The following is a 17122-nucleotide window of genomic DNA, read 5'->3' on the forward strand; positions in this document are numbered from 1 at the left end:
GATGTCGGGAAAACATGAGTCGTCTGAGAGCTTTTAACGAAAACGCTGCCTTAAGTCTTTGAGATATAGGAAAATAATATATCGTGAAATTGTGTATCTTAAATAGGTCTACAGAAAAGTACACGGCGGAATATGTCTATACCTTAAGAATAACATACTATATCCAATTTTTAAACTTTTAAAAACTGGCATTCCTAAATCGTTTATTTTAAAGCTATTTCCATAAACACGGCATTAAGTCTTATCAATATAAATTACTTCGTTTTCAAGCCTACATCAGTATCTGTAAATTATATTAAACTTATATTATGATAATTTGAAAGTTATCATAATATAAGTTTAATAATTCTGAAAATTAAATATGCTATTTTATATTTTTTGTAAAGAGCCCGTGCGAAGCCGGGGCTGATACCTAGTTTTTAATTATAATTATTACCACCGTAAAGATAAATAGCAATGAAATAGAATATTTTATTTGTGATTTTTTGGGTGGACTCCGAGGTTGAATCGACAGATAATTAATTGGTACAATCGAAAACCCTTTATCTCTAAAGAAATATTAAAACAAAGTAATTACTTATAGTAAAAAATTTGCTCATAGGTAATAAGAAGTTTTAAATATTTAAAACTTCTTATATCAGGACCGAAAACCATTTAACTGCAAAGCTTAAATTATTATTTATCTTATTAAAAAATAGGAATTGTTGTTGTTTGATTTAAAGAACCATAAGAAATAACTGATGAAAAGAACAACGCTTAGTATCTGATGAAAAGAACAACGTACGTCCCTTACGTTGCAGATGTCCAACGCAGACGGTGACTACCTCCCATCAAATAGACCGTCTACTCGTTCGCCATTTTTGATATAAAAAAGTTCCTGTCAGATCAAACATTATAATTAGCTTGTTTAGGATAATCACATAATATACGATGAGTGACGCTTTTAGTAATGACGAAATAATTGTGTTAATAACAATAAACGAAAGCATCATTTTAAACATGTATAAAATCAAGGGAGCGTATCTAAACGTCATAATAATATTATGCAGTAAGGTCCATTGTATCTATGAGTAAATATCATTGTTTAGAAATTGTAACGAGATCATTCATCATTTAAAATATACACATACACATACAAAGACATTTTTGCAAATAAAGTAGTTGTGCCGTAAAATAAGAGAAAAGTATTTTTAAAGATCACTTACGGCACTGACGTTAATCTACACTATCTCTTATTGATTAAATAAAACAACATTTTACTTATTTTTTCGTAAATTTTAAAAGTTTTACCATTCTCTAATTTTGATTACGGAATTGTAAAAGGAAATTTGAGATTCTGATAAAATATTTTTTTGGCTTTTGGACTATTGCTCAACTTTTTATAGATACAGTATCATTAAATTTCAGAGCTTTTTTATTTTAGTTATTAGATTTTAACCAATTAGACGTTAATACCATAATGAGAGAAGATTTATGAATCTAAAACTGTTTACGCTCTGTTTATAGTATGACGATGCAGACTTAGAATAAGCATACTGGGAATACATTATGAATACTTGCCATCAATTTAGTGAAGTCTAATCCTTAACAGCTATGAATGTTATTTTTGCTTCTTTCTATTACAAGATGATATTCAGTTCTGAAACGTTTTCCAATAGAGACGGGGACTCTCTGATTGGTCTGTAAACTGTTCATATACTTCTTTCGGCATTTTATTATTATTGAATATTGTCATTTGTCTTTCTAAGCGCAAGTGAATGAGTTTTAATTAGTTAACTAGTAAACAGTGAATTAATTTATTACCGAATGATGGAAAATTATAGCTGAGAGCTCAGTGCTGGTGATGTGTGTTTATCGAAATTAATTACAAGTAGATTTTCATTATTGTTTTTGATGATAAAATTAAGATAATTACAAAAGGAAGGTGTGTGCCCAGTTTAGATTTAACTAAAAAAAGAGGTAATGTCACTCGTTGTTTTAATAAAAAGTATTATCATAGTTTTAATTGGCTATCAGGTTGTGTAGACACAAATAAGTTATTTTGTTTTCCTTGTTTGTTGTTTTCAAATAATAATAATAAGAATGTCTGGATCTCCACTGGATATTTCGATCTAAATAGTTTTCATAAAGCTGCTTCGAAGCATGAACTAACAGAAAATACTTAGATTCTTGTGTTAAGTTCCAAACTTTTGGATAAGATAGGATAGAATTTAGTTTAAATAGACAGTTTTAGTTAGATATTGAAAGGCGTAACGCGAAAGTTGATAGGAATAGAAACGTTTTCAAACGTTTGATTGATATAATTTACTTTCTTTCTAAACAAGAATTAGCATTCCGCGGTCATGACGAATCCACTTCATCATTTAATAAAGGCAATTTTCTTGAGCTTAGTCATTTGTAAGCTGGATTAGTAATATGATGGAAAAATGGCGTCAAATTTACAGTTAAAATTGACTAGCTCGTTTACGGGGTTATCAAATAGAACTCAAAATGATTTAATTTCTAGTATCACGTCTGTAATGTACGTCGAGACAAAAAAAATAATAAGCGAAACCGATTTTGTCGCTATTATGGTAGGTGAAACTCCAGATGTTAGTGGTCATGAACAGTTCGTAATCATTTTAAGGTACTTTCTTGACTCAGAGGTGGTTGATGGATACATAAAATATATAGATGTTGGTTCTGATCGAGCTGCTGTTACTTTATGCGCGAATATTATTAATGTTTTAGAGGAATTTAATTGTTTAAATAAATTAGTTGCTCAAACTTACTGATTGATGGGATAACGGTTTTATCTTGTAAGATTGAGTTCAGAGCTTATTAAAACAAAAATGCCCACTCGCGTCTTATGTTTGGTGTTCAGCCCATGTTCTAAATCTTATTCTTTCAAAATCTTTTGAACGAGTTTCTGGAGCTAAAAGTTTTTTTAGTATAGTTCGGGCAGTAGCAATTTTTTTTTCATAATAGTACAAAAAGAACAGCGCAATATAACGAATATGCTCAAATGCGTAAAGTACCCCGTGCTTCAGAAACAAATTAGGTTTATCACTCTCGGACGGTTAATGTCATTGCAAAGCAACTCAATAACTTGATAGGTATGTTTGAGCATATGCAGGAAAATGATGATAACTGGGATGGTAAAACATTAACACAAGTTTCTTATCTTTTAAATAATTTAAAAGATTTTGAATTCAATTTTTTACTGCATACATTTTCAGAAATATTTTCCGAAACAGACATTCTTTTTGAAATATTGCAGAAAAAAACTTGTGATATTGTTTACTGTGTCAGAAAAAATACTGAATATGAGAGTTTTATGGAACAGTATACAGATAAATTTATATAACTTTATATAAGAATCAAATTGTAACCGACCGAAAAGTAAACGCGGCGTTGACAATGTTCAACAGTATTACAGACGAGTGTTTTAAGAAATTATAGATAATGTTTTCAATGAGTGTCGTAGTCGTTATAAAAATTTTAAAGACCTGAAGTTTTTCAAATTATTTGCTAAAGAAAATTATGATTCGATTGTCGTCAAGTTCCAGAGGAATCGTTCGTCGATTACCTTAATACTCATGAACATACGTTTAACGCGGATCTCCTCAGGAACGAGCTGCGATGTGTTTATAAATCAGATGAATTACAAACGTTAGGAAAATTTGATCTTATTCAAAAGTTACATACAAATAATTGAACAGTCATATCTCCGGAAGTTTACAAATTAGCAAAATTAATTTTAACGATTCCAGTACGTAGCGCGTCAACTGAACAATTATTTTCTTGTTTCAAAAGAATATTATATTTAAGAAACACACAAGGCCAAAGTAGACTGACAGAGTTGTCATTCTTACGACGTCATCTTGTCATTTTTACGACGACGTTATACAAAATTATTTATTAAAAGATAGGCGCGTTTATTTGGTTTATAAACAGTAAGGGATTATTTATTTATGTGCGCAAAGTAAGCATTCTTAGCACCCCACGGGCTTTATAAAGGCCACTTTATATATCAGTTAAATGACTCGTTTTACCATCAATCGTTTATTTTGATATTCATGGTGGCCCCAAACAAACATCAAATGATTGTCATCCTGGCCATGCAGTTGAATTCATTTATTATTAAAAGGTACTGAAATTATGCTGAAAATTGGTAAGTTTTTTTTCAATCATATATTCTGTTTACCCTACCCCAAATCACTGTACACACCACTGGGCCTTCCACAAACAAGGCCGGCAATGCATCCGCAACAACTTATGTTGCAGATGTCCATAGGCGGCGATAGCTACTTCCCATCAGGTAAGCCGTCTGCTAGTTTGCCCCTTTAAGACATGAAAATATAAAAATGGCCTTGGAGGAATAAAATTGTTTCATTCCTGTTCACGGATTACATAATTCTACAAAATATTGCGAAACTGTCTTCTTTCCGCCTGTGCTCAAGAGTGAATCGATTATTTTTAACCGAATCATGGTTACCAGTTAGTCTCAAGGTTTCTTCATCGAGTTGTGAGGTGACATTTAGTAGCAAATGTAGCTCCAGTATTTTATACGTGATCTGTGCTTTGTACAGACAAAGTAGTTGTTCTATGCGATGTACTACTGTAGGTTCTTTTGCGTGTGTTAGCTGTGGACTTAATTACACACCTAAAGTATAGTTATGAGGATTACTTAAGACCTTATAACTGAAGGTGATCAGGGTTTTCGTTCTGAAAAGTTTGTGTCATGGTAAACGGGCTCCTCTAGGCAGTGAAAAGAGAAGCTTGTGATGTGGTGGTGGTGTTTGGTAAGGCTTCCATCACCCCATTCGGTTTTTTTGCTAGCTTAGTTTAATTTTGTGTTTCAAAATTTAAAAATCTTTTTAATTTTTTCTTTGAATCCCTAAATCCGTGCATTATCCTTTTGTCTTTCTTTCTTTTTTAATTCTTCGAATTCATCTTTTATACGAGACTTTATTGTGACAAAATGCTATTTAAAGGGTATTTTTTTTAAATATTTATTATTTGATCCAAAAATATATATAAATTTAACAGGTGAAGGTTTCATAATAAAATGGAGACAACATTTCAAACATATATTTCTTTAACGTATACGTATATGTATAAGTAAAAGCGTGCAATTAGAGTTATTTCTCGTATCACCGTGTCGACTGCCTCAGGCTGGTTTAGAAGATGCCACTAAAAATATAAGTAGTAGAATTAATGGGCAGTAAATAATACAAACGAATTAATATATGTATAGATAAGATTGCATGCATAAAAGCAAACGTATGTTACCTGCCGTTTTCCCCTTCTTAGAGAATCGCATGAATGTCTCGGTACAAAACAGGTTTCCAGTTTTCGTAGTTATATGTGTTTTAAATAAATAGTCTCCATAGAAAAACGAAGTACCAAGAAATGATCTCAATATTTCGTTCAGATTCAGTCTCAGAATATATGAATCCTTGAAATTTACATACATAAAAATATTAATGCGAATATATATATTTATAAATACGAATACGAAACACCAACCTTACTAATACGACAATTGACTGCATTGAATTGTGTTTGTATAATGCTGGAGAACAAAAAGTGTTTACACGGTTCATTTAGTTTGTATGCGTATAATAAGTTAGTTTTGTTTTTTTTTAAAGAAAAGATAACAATTTTTATCTAAAAAAAAGTAATGGCAAAAAGTAACCAAAAATATAAAATAACTAAATGAAATGCTAAAGTTGCTAGTTGTACCTGGTCTACCATAATTTCTTCCAAAATTGTCATATTAAAAGAAAAGATCCACTCGCCTTTTTCATCAAGGGTCATAGAAGATGAAAGTGAAGTCAAATTACTTTTTTTGGGTCCCTTACACATTTCATATTTTATCATTGGTAATTCGAAAGGGCCCTGAAAATAATCGATTATAATTTATATACAATAAGCGCAGAATACGTTTCACGCAGAGCGCTGTGTTGTTCTTTGACGTCAAGAAGTCCAGCGGTCCAGACGGTGTCTCAGCTATTATGCTTAAGACGTGTGATCCTGACGTGGCGTGGGTTCAAACGCGCCTTTTCTCGCTTTCTTATGATACTGGTAGTAAAGTTCCATCTTCGTGGAAAGTTGCCAAAGTCCACTCAATTACCAAGAAGGGTGACAGCATAGATCCGTCATATTATAGGCCTATTGTGATTACGTCCCCGCTATCAACGGTGATGAACCCTATCATAAATACGCAACTTTTGGGTCATCTACAAGATAACCGGCTTATGGTTTTCGCCACGAACATAGCGAAGGTAGCTAGCTGCCTTCTTGGGCTGGGATACAGGTCGTTGTACAGTTTTATGCTCGTAATCTATGCCTATCAACGCTGGCGTGCCCCAAAGCTCAATGCCATCAACAACACTGTTCATTCTGCATATCGACGACATGCAGCGAACCATTAATATTCAGCGCTATGCAGATGACAATACCTGTAATGCTTATTACGTGGGCCGAGCTAATAATCCTTGTGAACAAGTAGAAAAGAGGAGAAACAGACTTGTGTCTGAAATTGAAACCTCCCTTTAGCAGAACTCCATGTGAGGTAATCTGAATCTAGTTAAGTTTGATCCCAAGAAGACACAAGTTTACACTCTCACACACACTAAAAAGACTTCAGTTGCTGTAGTTCTAACATTTTAACATCCCCCTTAAGATCAACTAGAGTATTGAGAGCCTTGGGCTTAACATAGCGAACGACATAAATAGCCTCTTCAAAATTAGGGGTACTGAGTAGAGCGGCGCAGTACTTCACACCGGGACACTTGCTTTTATTATACAAAGCACAGGTTCGTCCCCACATGGAATATTGTTCTCATCTCTGGTTCGGTACCAGGTACTTCTTCTAATTGACTCCATACAACGTCGGGCAATTCGTATTGTCAACGATCCCATGCTCACAGACGATCTAGAATCCCTAAGCCTCCGAAAAGATGTGAGCTTCTTCTGTGTGTTCTGTCGTCTTTACAAGGGGGAATGTACCGAGGAACTGTTTGATATATAGGGCTACAACATGGGGTCTTTCAAACATCAAGTATTACGGTGGCTCCTTCACAAACAAGGTCGGCAACGCGTCTACATCAGCCGTTGTGTTGCAGGTGTAGATGGGCAACGGTAACTACTTTCCATCTGCCCGTTTGCCTCTTTGGGTCATATAATTTTTTTTTAATTTTATAGTCGAAATAATAAATAACTTATTTAATTGAATAAACATTTTGGTGAGACATGGTTTAATTGATGTTCCAAATAATACCAAAATTTAAGCATAATGTCATATCATTTTTGCTGTCTTAAAGAACAATAAAATTTTGTGCAGCTGAAAATTTATATATTATTTTACTTTTTACAAATTTATGGTAGTTATCATATCATAGGTTAGATTTTATGTATTACATCCCTTCTCTGTGATTTTGACAATTATTTTCCAGATATATTACAACATAATAAATACTGTAATTAGTGGTCAGAAATGTTCAGAAATTGTTAAATCAATTCTTTCTATATTTTGGTAAAAAATATGAATATTCGTATAACACTCATTCGCCCTCAAAAATTGTGAATTTCGTATTTTTCTCTGAGAGGTCTATTTTTCTTTACGTTTATTTTTAAAAGAAATTGATGTTCTAATTTGTATGAGTATAATACTTACAAAGTTTTTAAAGTCCTTTTTACTTTTATCAGCGCTGATTATAAAAAAGAAAATGGAGAAATAACAAAAACTGACAATTTTCATCTCTGAAAATTTCTTTAGAACATCACATTTACGCACACCTTATATGAAATGTCATGGTTTGCAAATGATGTGGCATTGCTGTCACTAATAGTCAAGTTATTGTGTTAGAGAATAATAGTTGAAAGATAATCGCTGAATATTATTATCACGGGCAGATAATCAAATCTAAATTATAATAAAATAAGTTCCATTGAGGCTGTGGGCTACTTCTGAAAGAGGTCATTGGATTATTTTAAATTACTTGATAAGACTTTGATCCCACATTATAATTAACTGATCATTTCAAGAGTAAAGTTGAAAGTGACCTAGTATCCTTTTAAAAAATTAAAGTATTTATTTATTACGGCCTACCTGAGTATTATAAATTAAGCACATTTTTTTTCAAAATATTTTAACCGTAAAGCTAGCTTAGTAAACATTATTATTTGTGATTTTTGGACTCGGGGGTCTATTGGTTGGTAAAACAGAATTTATGGGATTCTTCGAATCGAATTCAAGGATATAATCATAAATTTTTAATCTCTAAAGAAATGTAAAAACAAAATAATCCTTTGTAATTAAAAATTTATTTGTGTTATTTTTTATTGAAATTATTTATATGGTTATTTAAATCCATCTGTCATAAGATGAAAGACTACATTTGAATACTAAAATATTAAAAGATTCTTATTTCAGAACCGAAAACCTTTTACTTTCAGAGATTAAATAAAAACAATTATTATTTAAAAATAAACATTTGAAAATAACTATTATGTTGCTAGACTAAAAGAACTATAGGAAATCTCTGGTGAAAAAAAAAACAATACATTCTTGCAGCACTTATAATATCTATAAGGTAATAATTTCATCATGCAGAGTCAAACATATCAATCTAGACAAATGCTGTAAACTCTGCACATGTGGTAGCTTCAGCAATATTTACTAAGGAAGCCAACGGATAAACAAACATTGAATAATTACATAATGAAACAAACAATGTACAAAATTCGTAGTTAACACTTACTTGACTCAGCATAATCAGATAATAAATATTAAAATACAGTCACTTACATCCGCTTAAAATGACAAGCTAACTATCGTATACTAAAATAAGACTTAAAGGAAAAATAATAAGGGTAATTAATTAATCTGATCTAATTTATAATTAGTAAGAAGTTACAAATACTTGGGTGAGTTATTATAATTATGTCCTGCAAAGAAATGTATCGATGATATCTTTTTTGGGTCCTTTCGATTCTACCAAATTGATTACTTTGAAATTGAGTCAATACAATAGCATCATATGCGAGAAATTTCTCAAATTTATCAATGAGGCGATATGAGACATGTATGATACTGATGAAGCCACCATTGGCTTAAAGCATAGGATTGGTTTTGAGGTTGTTGTAACAGAGTACGGAAGACCCAAAGTTCGGCTATCCACTATAGACTATGACTACAAACATTTTTGCTGCCTGGCCTTAAGCCCCCTCAAGTCGAGGTTAAGGTTTTTGAAACCATCCAGCAAGTGACTAACAGTCAGCTTTTTAATTGATTCCCCCTGTTCGGATCTTTTGATCTTAAAGTATGCTAAGTAAGTAAGAAAACCGAACTTTTAAAATAAAGCTTTCACACTCACAAGTTTTATTGCGTATGTTACGATATTGATAGTTCTTACTGTAAAAATATATATAAGGCAACAACAAATTACGACAATGTTCATGTCAGATCATGTTTCATAATTAGCCTGTTGAGGATAATCACTTAATATGGAATTATAGTTTGTCTATATTACATTCATTATTCGTAATATTACATTACATTCATAACATTATTCTTATGTTTTATAATTCCACTATTTCACCTATTAAATGAAGTTATGATAGTTTTAATCCTTTGCACCTGAAGCGATTCAGGTACTCCGAGAACCTGCCGTGCCCAGTGAGTGCCTGTATAAGGTGCTTGTTTGTACGCGTTGATTTTATAAATTTCTGGGCTTCGTAAATGTCAGGAAATAAGGTGGCTACTTTTCATCAGGTAAGCCGTCTGGTCGTTTGCCCCTTTGGGATCTAAAAAGAGGAAAAAATGTGGGTGGAGGAATGAATTTGTTTCATTCCTGTGAATACTTTCCAAAATTCTACAAAATACTGCAAAACTGGCTTTTTTCCGTGAAGTGCTTCTTTTCGTGAATTGATTTTCTTTAACCGAATCATGGTTACCCGTTAGCCTCAACGCCTCATCATCGAGTCGTGAGGTGACATTTGATAGCAAATGTAGCACCAGTGTTCTACACATGATCTGTGCTTTGTACAGACAAAGTAGTTGTCCCATCGCGAATTGCTACCATAGGTACTTTTGCATGGGTACTGAGTTTCCTTGCTGCTGTCTGAGCTGTGGACTTTTGGACACCTAAAGTAAAGTTATGAGAATACCTAATAATTGAAGGTGATCGGGGTTTTCAATGAATAAGTTCTGAAAAGTTTGTGTCAAGGTAAATGTGGTGGTGGTGTTTGATAAGGCTTTCATCGCGCCATTCAGTTTTTTTAGCTTAGTTTAATTTTATGTTTCAAAATTTAAAAATCTTTTTATTTTTTTCTTTAAGTCATTAAATACAGGCATTATCCTTTTTTCTTCTTCGGATTCACTTTTAATACGAGAATTTAGTGATATTGTGTATTGTGAAAAATGCTATTTAATAAAGAATATTTTTTATATTTTATATTCGATCCAAAAATATATATAAATTAAACAGATAAATGCTGCCGTTTCATAATACAATGGAGACAACATTTCGGACATATATCTCTTTGACGTATACGTATATTAGCAGAATTTCTAGTACCACTGAGTCAGCCGCCTCAGTCCGATTGAAAAGATGCCACTAAAAACATAAATAATAGAATTAAGGGACATGAAATAATATAAAATATATGTTTGGATGAAATTGAATGCATAAAAGAAAACGTATGTTACCTGCCGTTTCCCCCTTCTTTGAGAATTGCGTGGATGACTCGCTGCAAAACAGGTTTCCAGTTTTCGTAGTTATATGCGTTTTAAATAAATACTCTCCATAAAAAAAGGAGGTGCCAAGAAATGATCTCAATATTTCACTCATATTCAGGTTCAGACCATATAAACCCTTGAAATAAACATGAATAAAAAAATTATTGATATTAACCAATATGAAAATATATCTTATATATTTTAGTTATTTTGGAGAAGTTTTAAAAGAAATATCATGATACGAATACGATACCTTCTTAACACGGCAATTGACTGCATTGAATTTTGATTCTATAATGCTGGCGAACAAAAAGTGTTTGCACGGTTCTTTTAGTTTGTATGCGTATAATAAGTTCCTTTTGTTGTTTTTTAAAGAAAAGGTCGTAATTTTTATCTAAAAAAAAATAAATAATCGCAAAATGTAATACAATATGTTGTCAGTATATAATAACTAAATGAAATTTTAAATGTTGTTAGTAGTACCTGGTCTAATTTAACTTCTTCCAAAATCGTCAAATTAAAAGAAAAAATCCACTCGCCCTTTTCATCACGGATCACAGACGATGAAACTGAGGTCAAATTACTTTTTTTGGGTCCCTTACAACTTTCAAATGTTACTACTGGTAATTCGTAAGGGCCCTAAAAATAAAAAAAGATTATAATTTATATTTTGTACTTAATTGATAATATTTTATAGTTGAAATAAAAAACTATTTTACTTATTTAATTGAATGAACATTTTAGTGAGACATGGTTGAATTGATTTTCGAAATAATACCAAAATATAATTATAATATTATAAAATTTTTGTTCTCTTAAAGAATAATAAAATTATGTCCAGTTGAAAATTTGTTATATATATTCCTTTATTAACTTTTTAAATATTTATTGTAGTTACCATATCATAAGTTAGATTTTATTCATTATATCCCATCTCTGTGATTCTGACAATAATTTTCCATATATTATGATAAATATCGTAACTAGTCGTCGTTGCAAATGTTAAAAAAATGCAAAATCAAGTCTGTCTATATTACCATTTTGAAAAAAAAAAATGATTTTAGGTATCACACTCATTAGCCGTAACTAGTTGTGAATTTGATTTCATTTTGTTTGTATGAATATAATACTTACAAAGTTTGTCTCGTCCTTCATAATATTATCAGCATTTATTTTAAATAATAATATTTGGAAAAAACAAAAGCTGACAATTTTCATCTCTGAAAATTTCTTTAGAACAACACATCTATGTACACCATATGTGTAATGTTATGGGTTGAAAATGATGTGGCATTGCCGTCACTAATATTCAAGTTATTGTGTTAGAGAATAATGGTTGAAAGATAATCGCTGAATGTTATTAGCACGGGCAGATAATCACATATAAAGTATAAAAAAATATTTTCCATTGATATTGCGACCTACCAATGAAAGCGGTCACCTGTAAATAAGCTTATAAAATATTGGATTATTTAAAATAACTTAATTATACGGTGACCCCACATTAGAATTAACTGATCATTTAAAGAATAAACTTGAAGTATTCCAGAATTCTTTTAATAAATTGAAGTATTATTACGGCCTACTGGAGGATTATAAATTAAGCATATTGTTTTTCGAAATATTTAAAGCTATCTTATCAATATATCAGAATTTTCGGGATTCTGCGAATCGAACTTTTTGTTATAATCGGAAACCCTTAATCTCTAAAGAAATATAAAAACAGAAAATCATTTATACCTAATAAAAAAATAATCTTAAAGGTAATTTTTAACTGTAATTTCAAGTATGGTTATTTACATCCATCTTTCATAGGAACAAGGATGATTAATGTAAAGCTATATTTGAATTGAAAATATTAAAAGATTCTTATGTCAAAACCGAAAATCTTTTACCCTCAGATACATATAGATAATTAAAAAAATCACGTTTTCAAAACGAACATGGTCAAATGCCATCGTAATATTTATGTCAATGTTATCAATTTACAGCTATTGATATAGGATTAACTATGAATGCCAAGTTACATACAAAAGATCTGTTTCTAACAAACAGTTGGTTTTCAGATGGAAATTCAAAAGCAGACAAATGAACGATTCAAAGACTAAAACTGAACTAGTTACAAAGTGGTCTATAAAATGATATATCATTACGATTGCCATTCCTATAAACAGGGATAGTAATAGTATTTTTCCAACAAGCTTGAAAAAATCCATAAGTTATTAAACGCCTTAATGTACGTGTTGCAGCAGATGCACAATTTGTATTAAAAATTCTGCGATATTATCATATCCTTCTTCTTTATTCATATCTAACTTTATTAAATTTTAGAAAATATCTTTTTTTTGATAAAGCGTCGATAAAACTTTTATGATTGTAGATTTTACATTCATCATTATTCCTCATTTCATAAGATTAAAAAAAATAAGTAAATATTTAGCAAATTGAATTTATGTTTCAGTTTTATCGACATATAAACAATTATGTTATTAGTCGTAATTAGGGCTAACTAAACACTTTTGTTATATTTTTTTAATAATAAGGAAAAGATGTCTCATTACTTTTTATCGCAACTTAAATATTTCGAATCTAGTTTACAAAACATATTAAGATAAGTTTCTTACATCTTTCTTTTAATATTTTAAAAGTAATTTGTTTGTGTAAAAATATTTACGAGTACAAAATACAATCATATTTACAAAACTGTTCTTATTACAAGCTTGTTTAGATAAGCATCTAACACAGAATGTCATTAAATAAAAATATAGTAATCATTAATGTTAAAATAATTGTTTACACGACAATAGAATTAAATAATCGCATGTACTCTGGGGTAGGGTATACATATGTACACATAACTCGAACCACCAAATAATATTATCAAAAAAGTTCATAAGCAGAATAAGTTACTATTATTTTATGTTTCAAATTAGCACTCCGGTTTAAAGACATTTATTTCTCATAAAGAACAGAAAAGTTCACTTATAATAAGAAATTAAAATAATTTTGCTTGAGGGTACATTTAAAAGTCTGCCTTATGAATTATATACAGTAAAATGAAATATTGCGGGTAGTTATATTACACAAACATGTTTAGGTAGGGGTTACATTAACTTATAAATTATTTTGCACATATTCCATTACACTTTTTTTTGAATATAGGAAAACTCTTGCTATATAGGAAAACTCTTGCTATGATATTTGCAAATAAGTATTCGAATTGCGTTTTCCACATGTCTCATAACTCAACTACCCGGCAAGAAATTTTTCTTTCAATTGACAATAAATCGTTTTTAATTCACAAGGCGAAGTTACCTAGAAAATCAGCTTTTCGTATTTGTCTTGATCGATATAAAAAATTAACAAATGCTTATTACAATTATTAATGTTCCAGACTTAGTTTTCCCGTTAGCAAATCACTAAACAAGATATCTTCAACTTTATTATGAATTTCTTTTATGTTTTTTAGAAATATTTTAATCCAATAAGAATTTTTTTATGTTGTGTTATTTTTAAAAATGTTTCAACTGTTGATAAAGAAAATTCGGTTTCGGAAATAAGTAAGTAGGGAAACATTTTAAGTTGAACGCAAATAGTCATCGTCGCTTTGCTAGTTTAATGTATAAATTTTAACAACACACGAATATTTTATCAAATGCAGGTCTTTAGGATTTTACTCTTCGATTGCATATACTCTAAAGATTTGTAACCTATTAAACTTAACAGACTCAGACATCAATCATTTCAGATTCATTATTAACTTATTGAGCGGATAAAGCAGGATGTTGCAAGTTACAACGTGCGTCATTAATACTGCAAAGTTGTCAACGACCCCACTCTTATTTTGGAGTTGCTGCTAAAATGAATGGTTTTTATATCAATACATTGAAAATAGTAAATTTAATATCATTAATTTCGTTTCTAATCTAACACCTGCCTTCCCCAAAAATATATAACAAGTAAAAAACTAACACGTTACATAGCTCAAGATTCTGGATCGAATATGATTACCTATTATGTTGTTCCTCTCGCAACTTTCTCCAAAGCGATATCCATTGTGTTTATTAGCTGCCAGGTGTTACTTAATGGAATACCTATCATTGATTTTCCTAACATATCTTATATCACGCTGGTGGTTTAGGGAGATACAGTAATTATATTTTAAATGCTGATGATGTATTGTCTCAACAATCTTTTCTTTATTATAATTGGTTGGTCTAATATAATTGGTTGGTCTGGGTGCTCTTAAACCAGGATTTTTGAAAATGTCCGGTGGCATTGGTAGAATTGAGTGGCATCGATGACTCTCCAAAGGCTTATCTGTGTACTTTAGAAAGTAATCTATTTTAAGTAAGCGGAACGGAAATGCGCTCAATCCCTGACGGGAGTCTTTTTTCTTATTCTACCTCTGTTATTGCCTTGGTAATTTGACAATAATGGATATTAGGGGAATGAATTCTCTGAGAAAAATTTTTGTGTGAATAGTTCTGAATACAAAAAAAAAAAAAACAGAAAATTACACTGTTAATCAATTTCCAAAGAGATTCTGTTCTAACTCAATTGCGCTTCCTGAAGAAGGATAAAATTAATAATTTATTTCCAATATAATTTTATATTTGGCTGAAATATTTATTAAATTTCCTTAACAAAACATATATAGAATGAAATTGTTTCAGAAACTTTAAAACTTGAAATAAATATTTTGAGGTAGAAAATCCCACCAAATAAATTTTTATTATTAAATTTTTATAAAGTAACGCTAAACATTTTGAAATCTTAAACGATATTAACAAAGTAACTTCCAAGATATTCCTTATCACCGAACTAAAAAAAATTGAGATTTTTTTTGGTTTTGCTAACATCATTATTATAAACTCGTTTAGATAAGCACTTGTTATGGGCATAGAATGGGAGTAAAGTGAGCAGTAATGAATCCAATTTTTAAATAATTGCTCTAGATGACATTAGTAAAAAAAAAAAACAAATACTATTGTAACCGCTAAAAATCACTGTTTTATCTTACACCTATATAATATGCAAATAATTGAGTATGTGCATAGAAAGTGAATTCATTATTTGATATTCTGTAGCTTTGGTAATGACTTAGAAATCTAAAAGTGAATATAAAATCATTACTTTTCGACTTGTAGTCTTAAAATCTCGTTTAAGAAAAAATTCAGCTCTTTGACAGACTTTCTCTTTCCTGCAGTATAAGAGATTTAATTACCTACCACGCCATAGACGGCTGCAAAAGTCTTGAACAAGAACAAGAACTTGAAAAGAACTTGAAAAAGAACAAAAAATAAGTCAGCTTCTTAACAGTTGATTCTGTCTACAAAATAATATTATTTTCTTTTAGAATTTCCCTTTTCTGTTTCTTTTCATTTTCTGTTTTAACCTATTACATGAATTTTGCTTTACATTTGTATTTGTAAATAATTTCACTTACTCTCCTAAAGTAATGTAAAAAATAATAATCTTTTTATATATTAGGTTTCCTCAGTCTCGTAGGAATTATTTCGTTATTTTTTTTACAGTAACCTATAAAATCTCTATAATAAAACAATTCCCTACCATCTAGGTATAGGTGTTTTTTATATACATTTGACTACATCTTGAATTATCACAATAATATATTTTAGCTATGTATATCTAACGATTTACAAGCCTCATTTTGTTTTTTGTTGTAAATAAACGCATTTCCATTTCATCACATTCACCAAAAATCTTATACAATTTTGCAAACCTTTCAATCAAATCTAAAATTATTCAATCTTCTTATTCAATCGTTGACTATCGTGAAGTCTGCTATTGAGACTCAATTGATGAGATAAGTAATTTATTAAACCGGCGTTAGAATCAATGCGTCCGCTAAAATTTCAGTTCGCATAATTTAAGTTAAATATTTGATATGTATTTTTAACAATTTTAAAATTTTATCCTGAAATAAAGTGAGTTAAAATCGAATTCCTCAAGAGTTGGTATGTTTTAATAGCAAATTACGTGTATTTAATACAATAAAATTACATGTAGGACTATTTCAAGGCTGTTGTATATCTCCAATAATATATAATATTGTAATTAATATCTTAGTGGATAAAATAATAAGCAACAGGAAAAATGGGGATATCGGTTAAAGTTTAATAATAAATACACAGAATCAATTTTAGCCTTCGCTGACGAACTCGCAATACTTATCGTAACCCCAAACACTGTCAAGTTCTATTGGATGATGTCGATAAATTCTGTGAGTGGTCGGATGAATCAAGGATAAAACCAATGAAATGTCACTATCTGTGTTTTGTAGGCGGAAAAGAAAGATATACCCCATACGATCCGGGACTATCGTTAGGAGGTCAGTGCATTTCTACGGTTACGGAAAAAGTTCCATTT

At 30.5% G+C, this 17122-nt stretch overlaps 2 protein-coding genes across 2 annotated transcripts; both read right to left on the bottom strand.

The window, feature by feature from the left end:
- Positions 1-5080: 5080 nt before the first annotated feature.
- LOC116768704 (uncharacterized) lies at positions 5081-7802 on the bottom strand. Its single transcript, XM_061527291.1, has 5 exons — positions 7664-7802; positions 5728-5883; positions 5512-5652; positions 5275-5440; positions 5081-5175 (listed from the first exon to the last, which is right to left on the bottom strand). Exons 1-5 carry the CDS (start codon positions 7745-7747, stop codon positions 5153-5155), a joined length of 570 nt encoding a protein of 189 aa, XP_061383275.1. The 5' UTR covers positions 7748-7802; the 3' UTR covers positions 5081-5152.
- Positions 7803-10128: 2326 nt separating this feature from the next.
- LOC116768475 (uncharacterized) lies at positions 10129-12535 on the bottom strand. Its single transcript, XM_032659209.2, has 5 exons — positions 12530-12535; positions 11213-11368; positions 10983-11123; positions 10700-10865; positions 10129-10607 (listed from the first exon to the last, which is right to left on the bottom strand). The coding sequence occupies exons 1-5, from the start codon at positions 12533-12535 to the stop codon at positions 10585-10587; spliced, it is 492 nt and encodes a 163-aa protein (XP_032515100.1). The 3' UTR covers positions 10129-10584.
- Between the last annotated feature and the right edge of the window lie 4587 nt (positions 12536-17122).

Source organism: Danaus plexippus, chromosome 4 (genome assembly GCF_018135715.1).
Source record: "Danaus plexippus chromosome 4, MEX_DaPlex, whole genome shotgun sequence".
Lineage (NCBI taxonomy): Eukaryota > Metazoa > Arthropoda > Insecta > Lepidoptera > Nymphalidae > Danaus > Danaus plexippus.

Excerpts from the sequence above, each read along its gene's own strand:
- LOC116768704 (XM_061527291.1), bottom strand. The coding sequence starts at position 7,747 with ATGAAAATTGTCAGTTTTTGTTATTTCTCCATTTTCTTTTTTATAATC. Across the intron at positions 5,441-5,511 it reads TCAATTGTCGTATTAGTAAG|GATTCATATATTCTGAGACT; the intron begins GTTGGTGTTTCG and ends GTAAATTTCAAG. Across the intron at positions 5,176-5,274 it reads TAAGAAGGGGAAAACGGCAG|TGGCATCTTCTAAACCAGCC; the intron begins GTAACATACGTT and ends TTATATTTTTAG.
- LOC116768475 (XM_032659209.2), bottom strand. Across the intron at positions 11,124-11,212 it reads AAGAAGTTAAATTAGACCAG|ATAAAAATTACGACCTTTTC; the intron begins GTACTACTAACA and ends ATTTTTTTTTAG. Across the intron at positions 10,608-10,699 it reads AAAGAAGGGGGAAACGGCAG|TGGCATCTTTTCAATCGGAC; the intron begins GTAACATACGTT and ends TTATGTTTTTAG.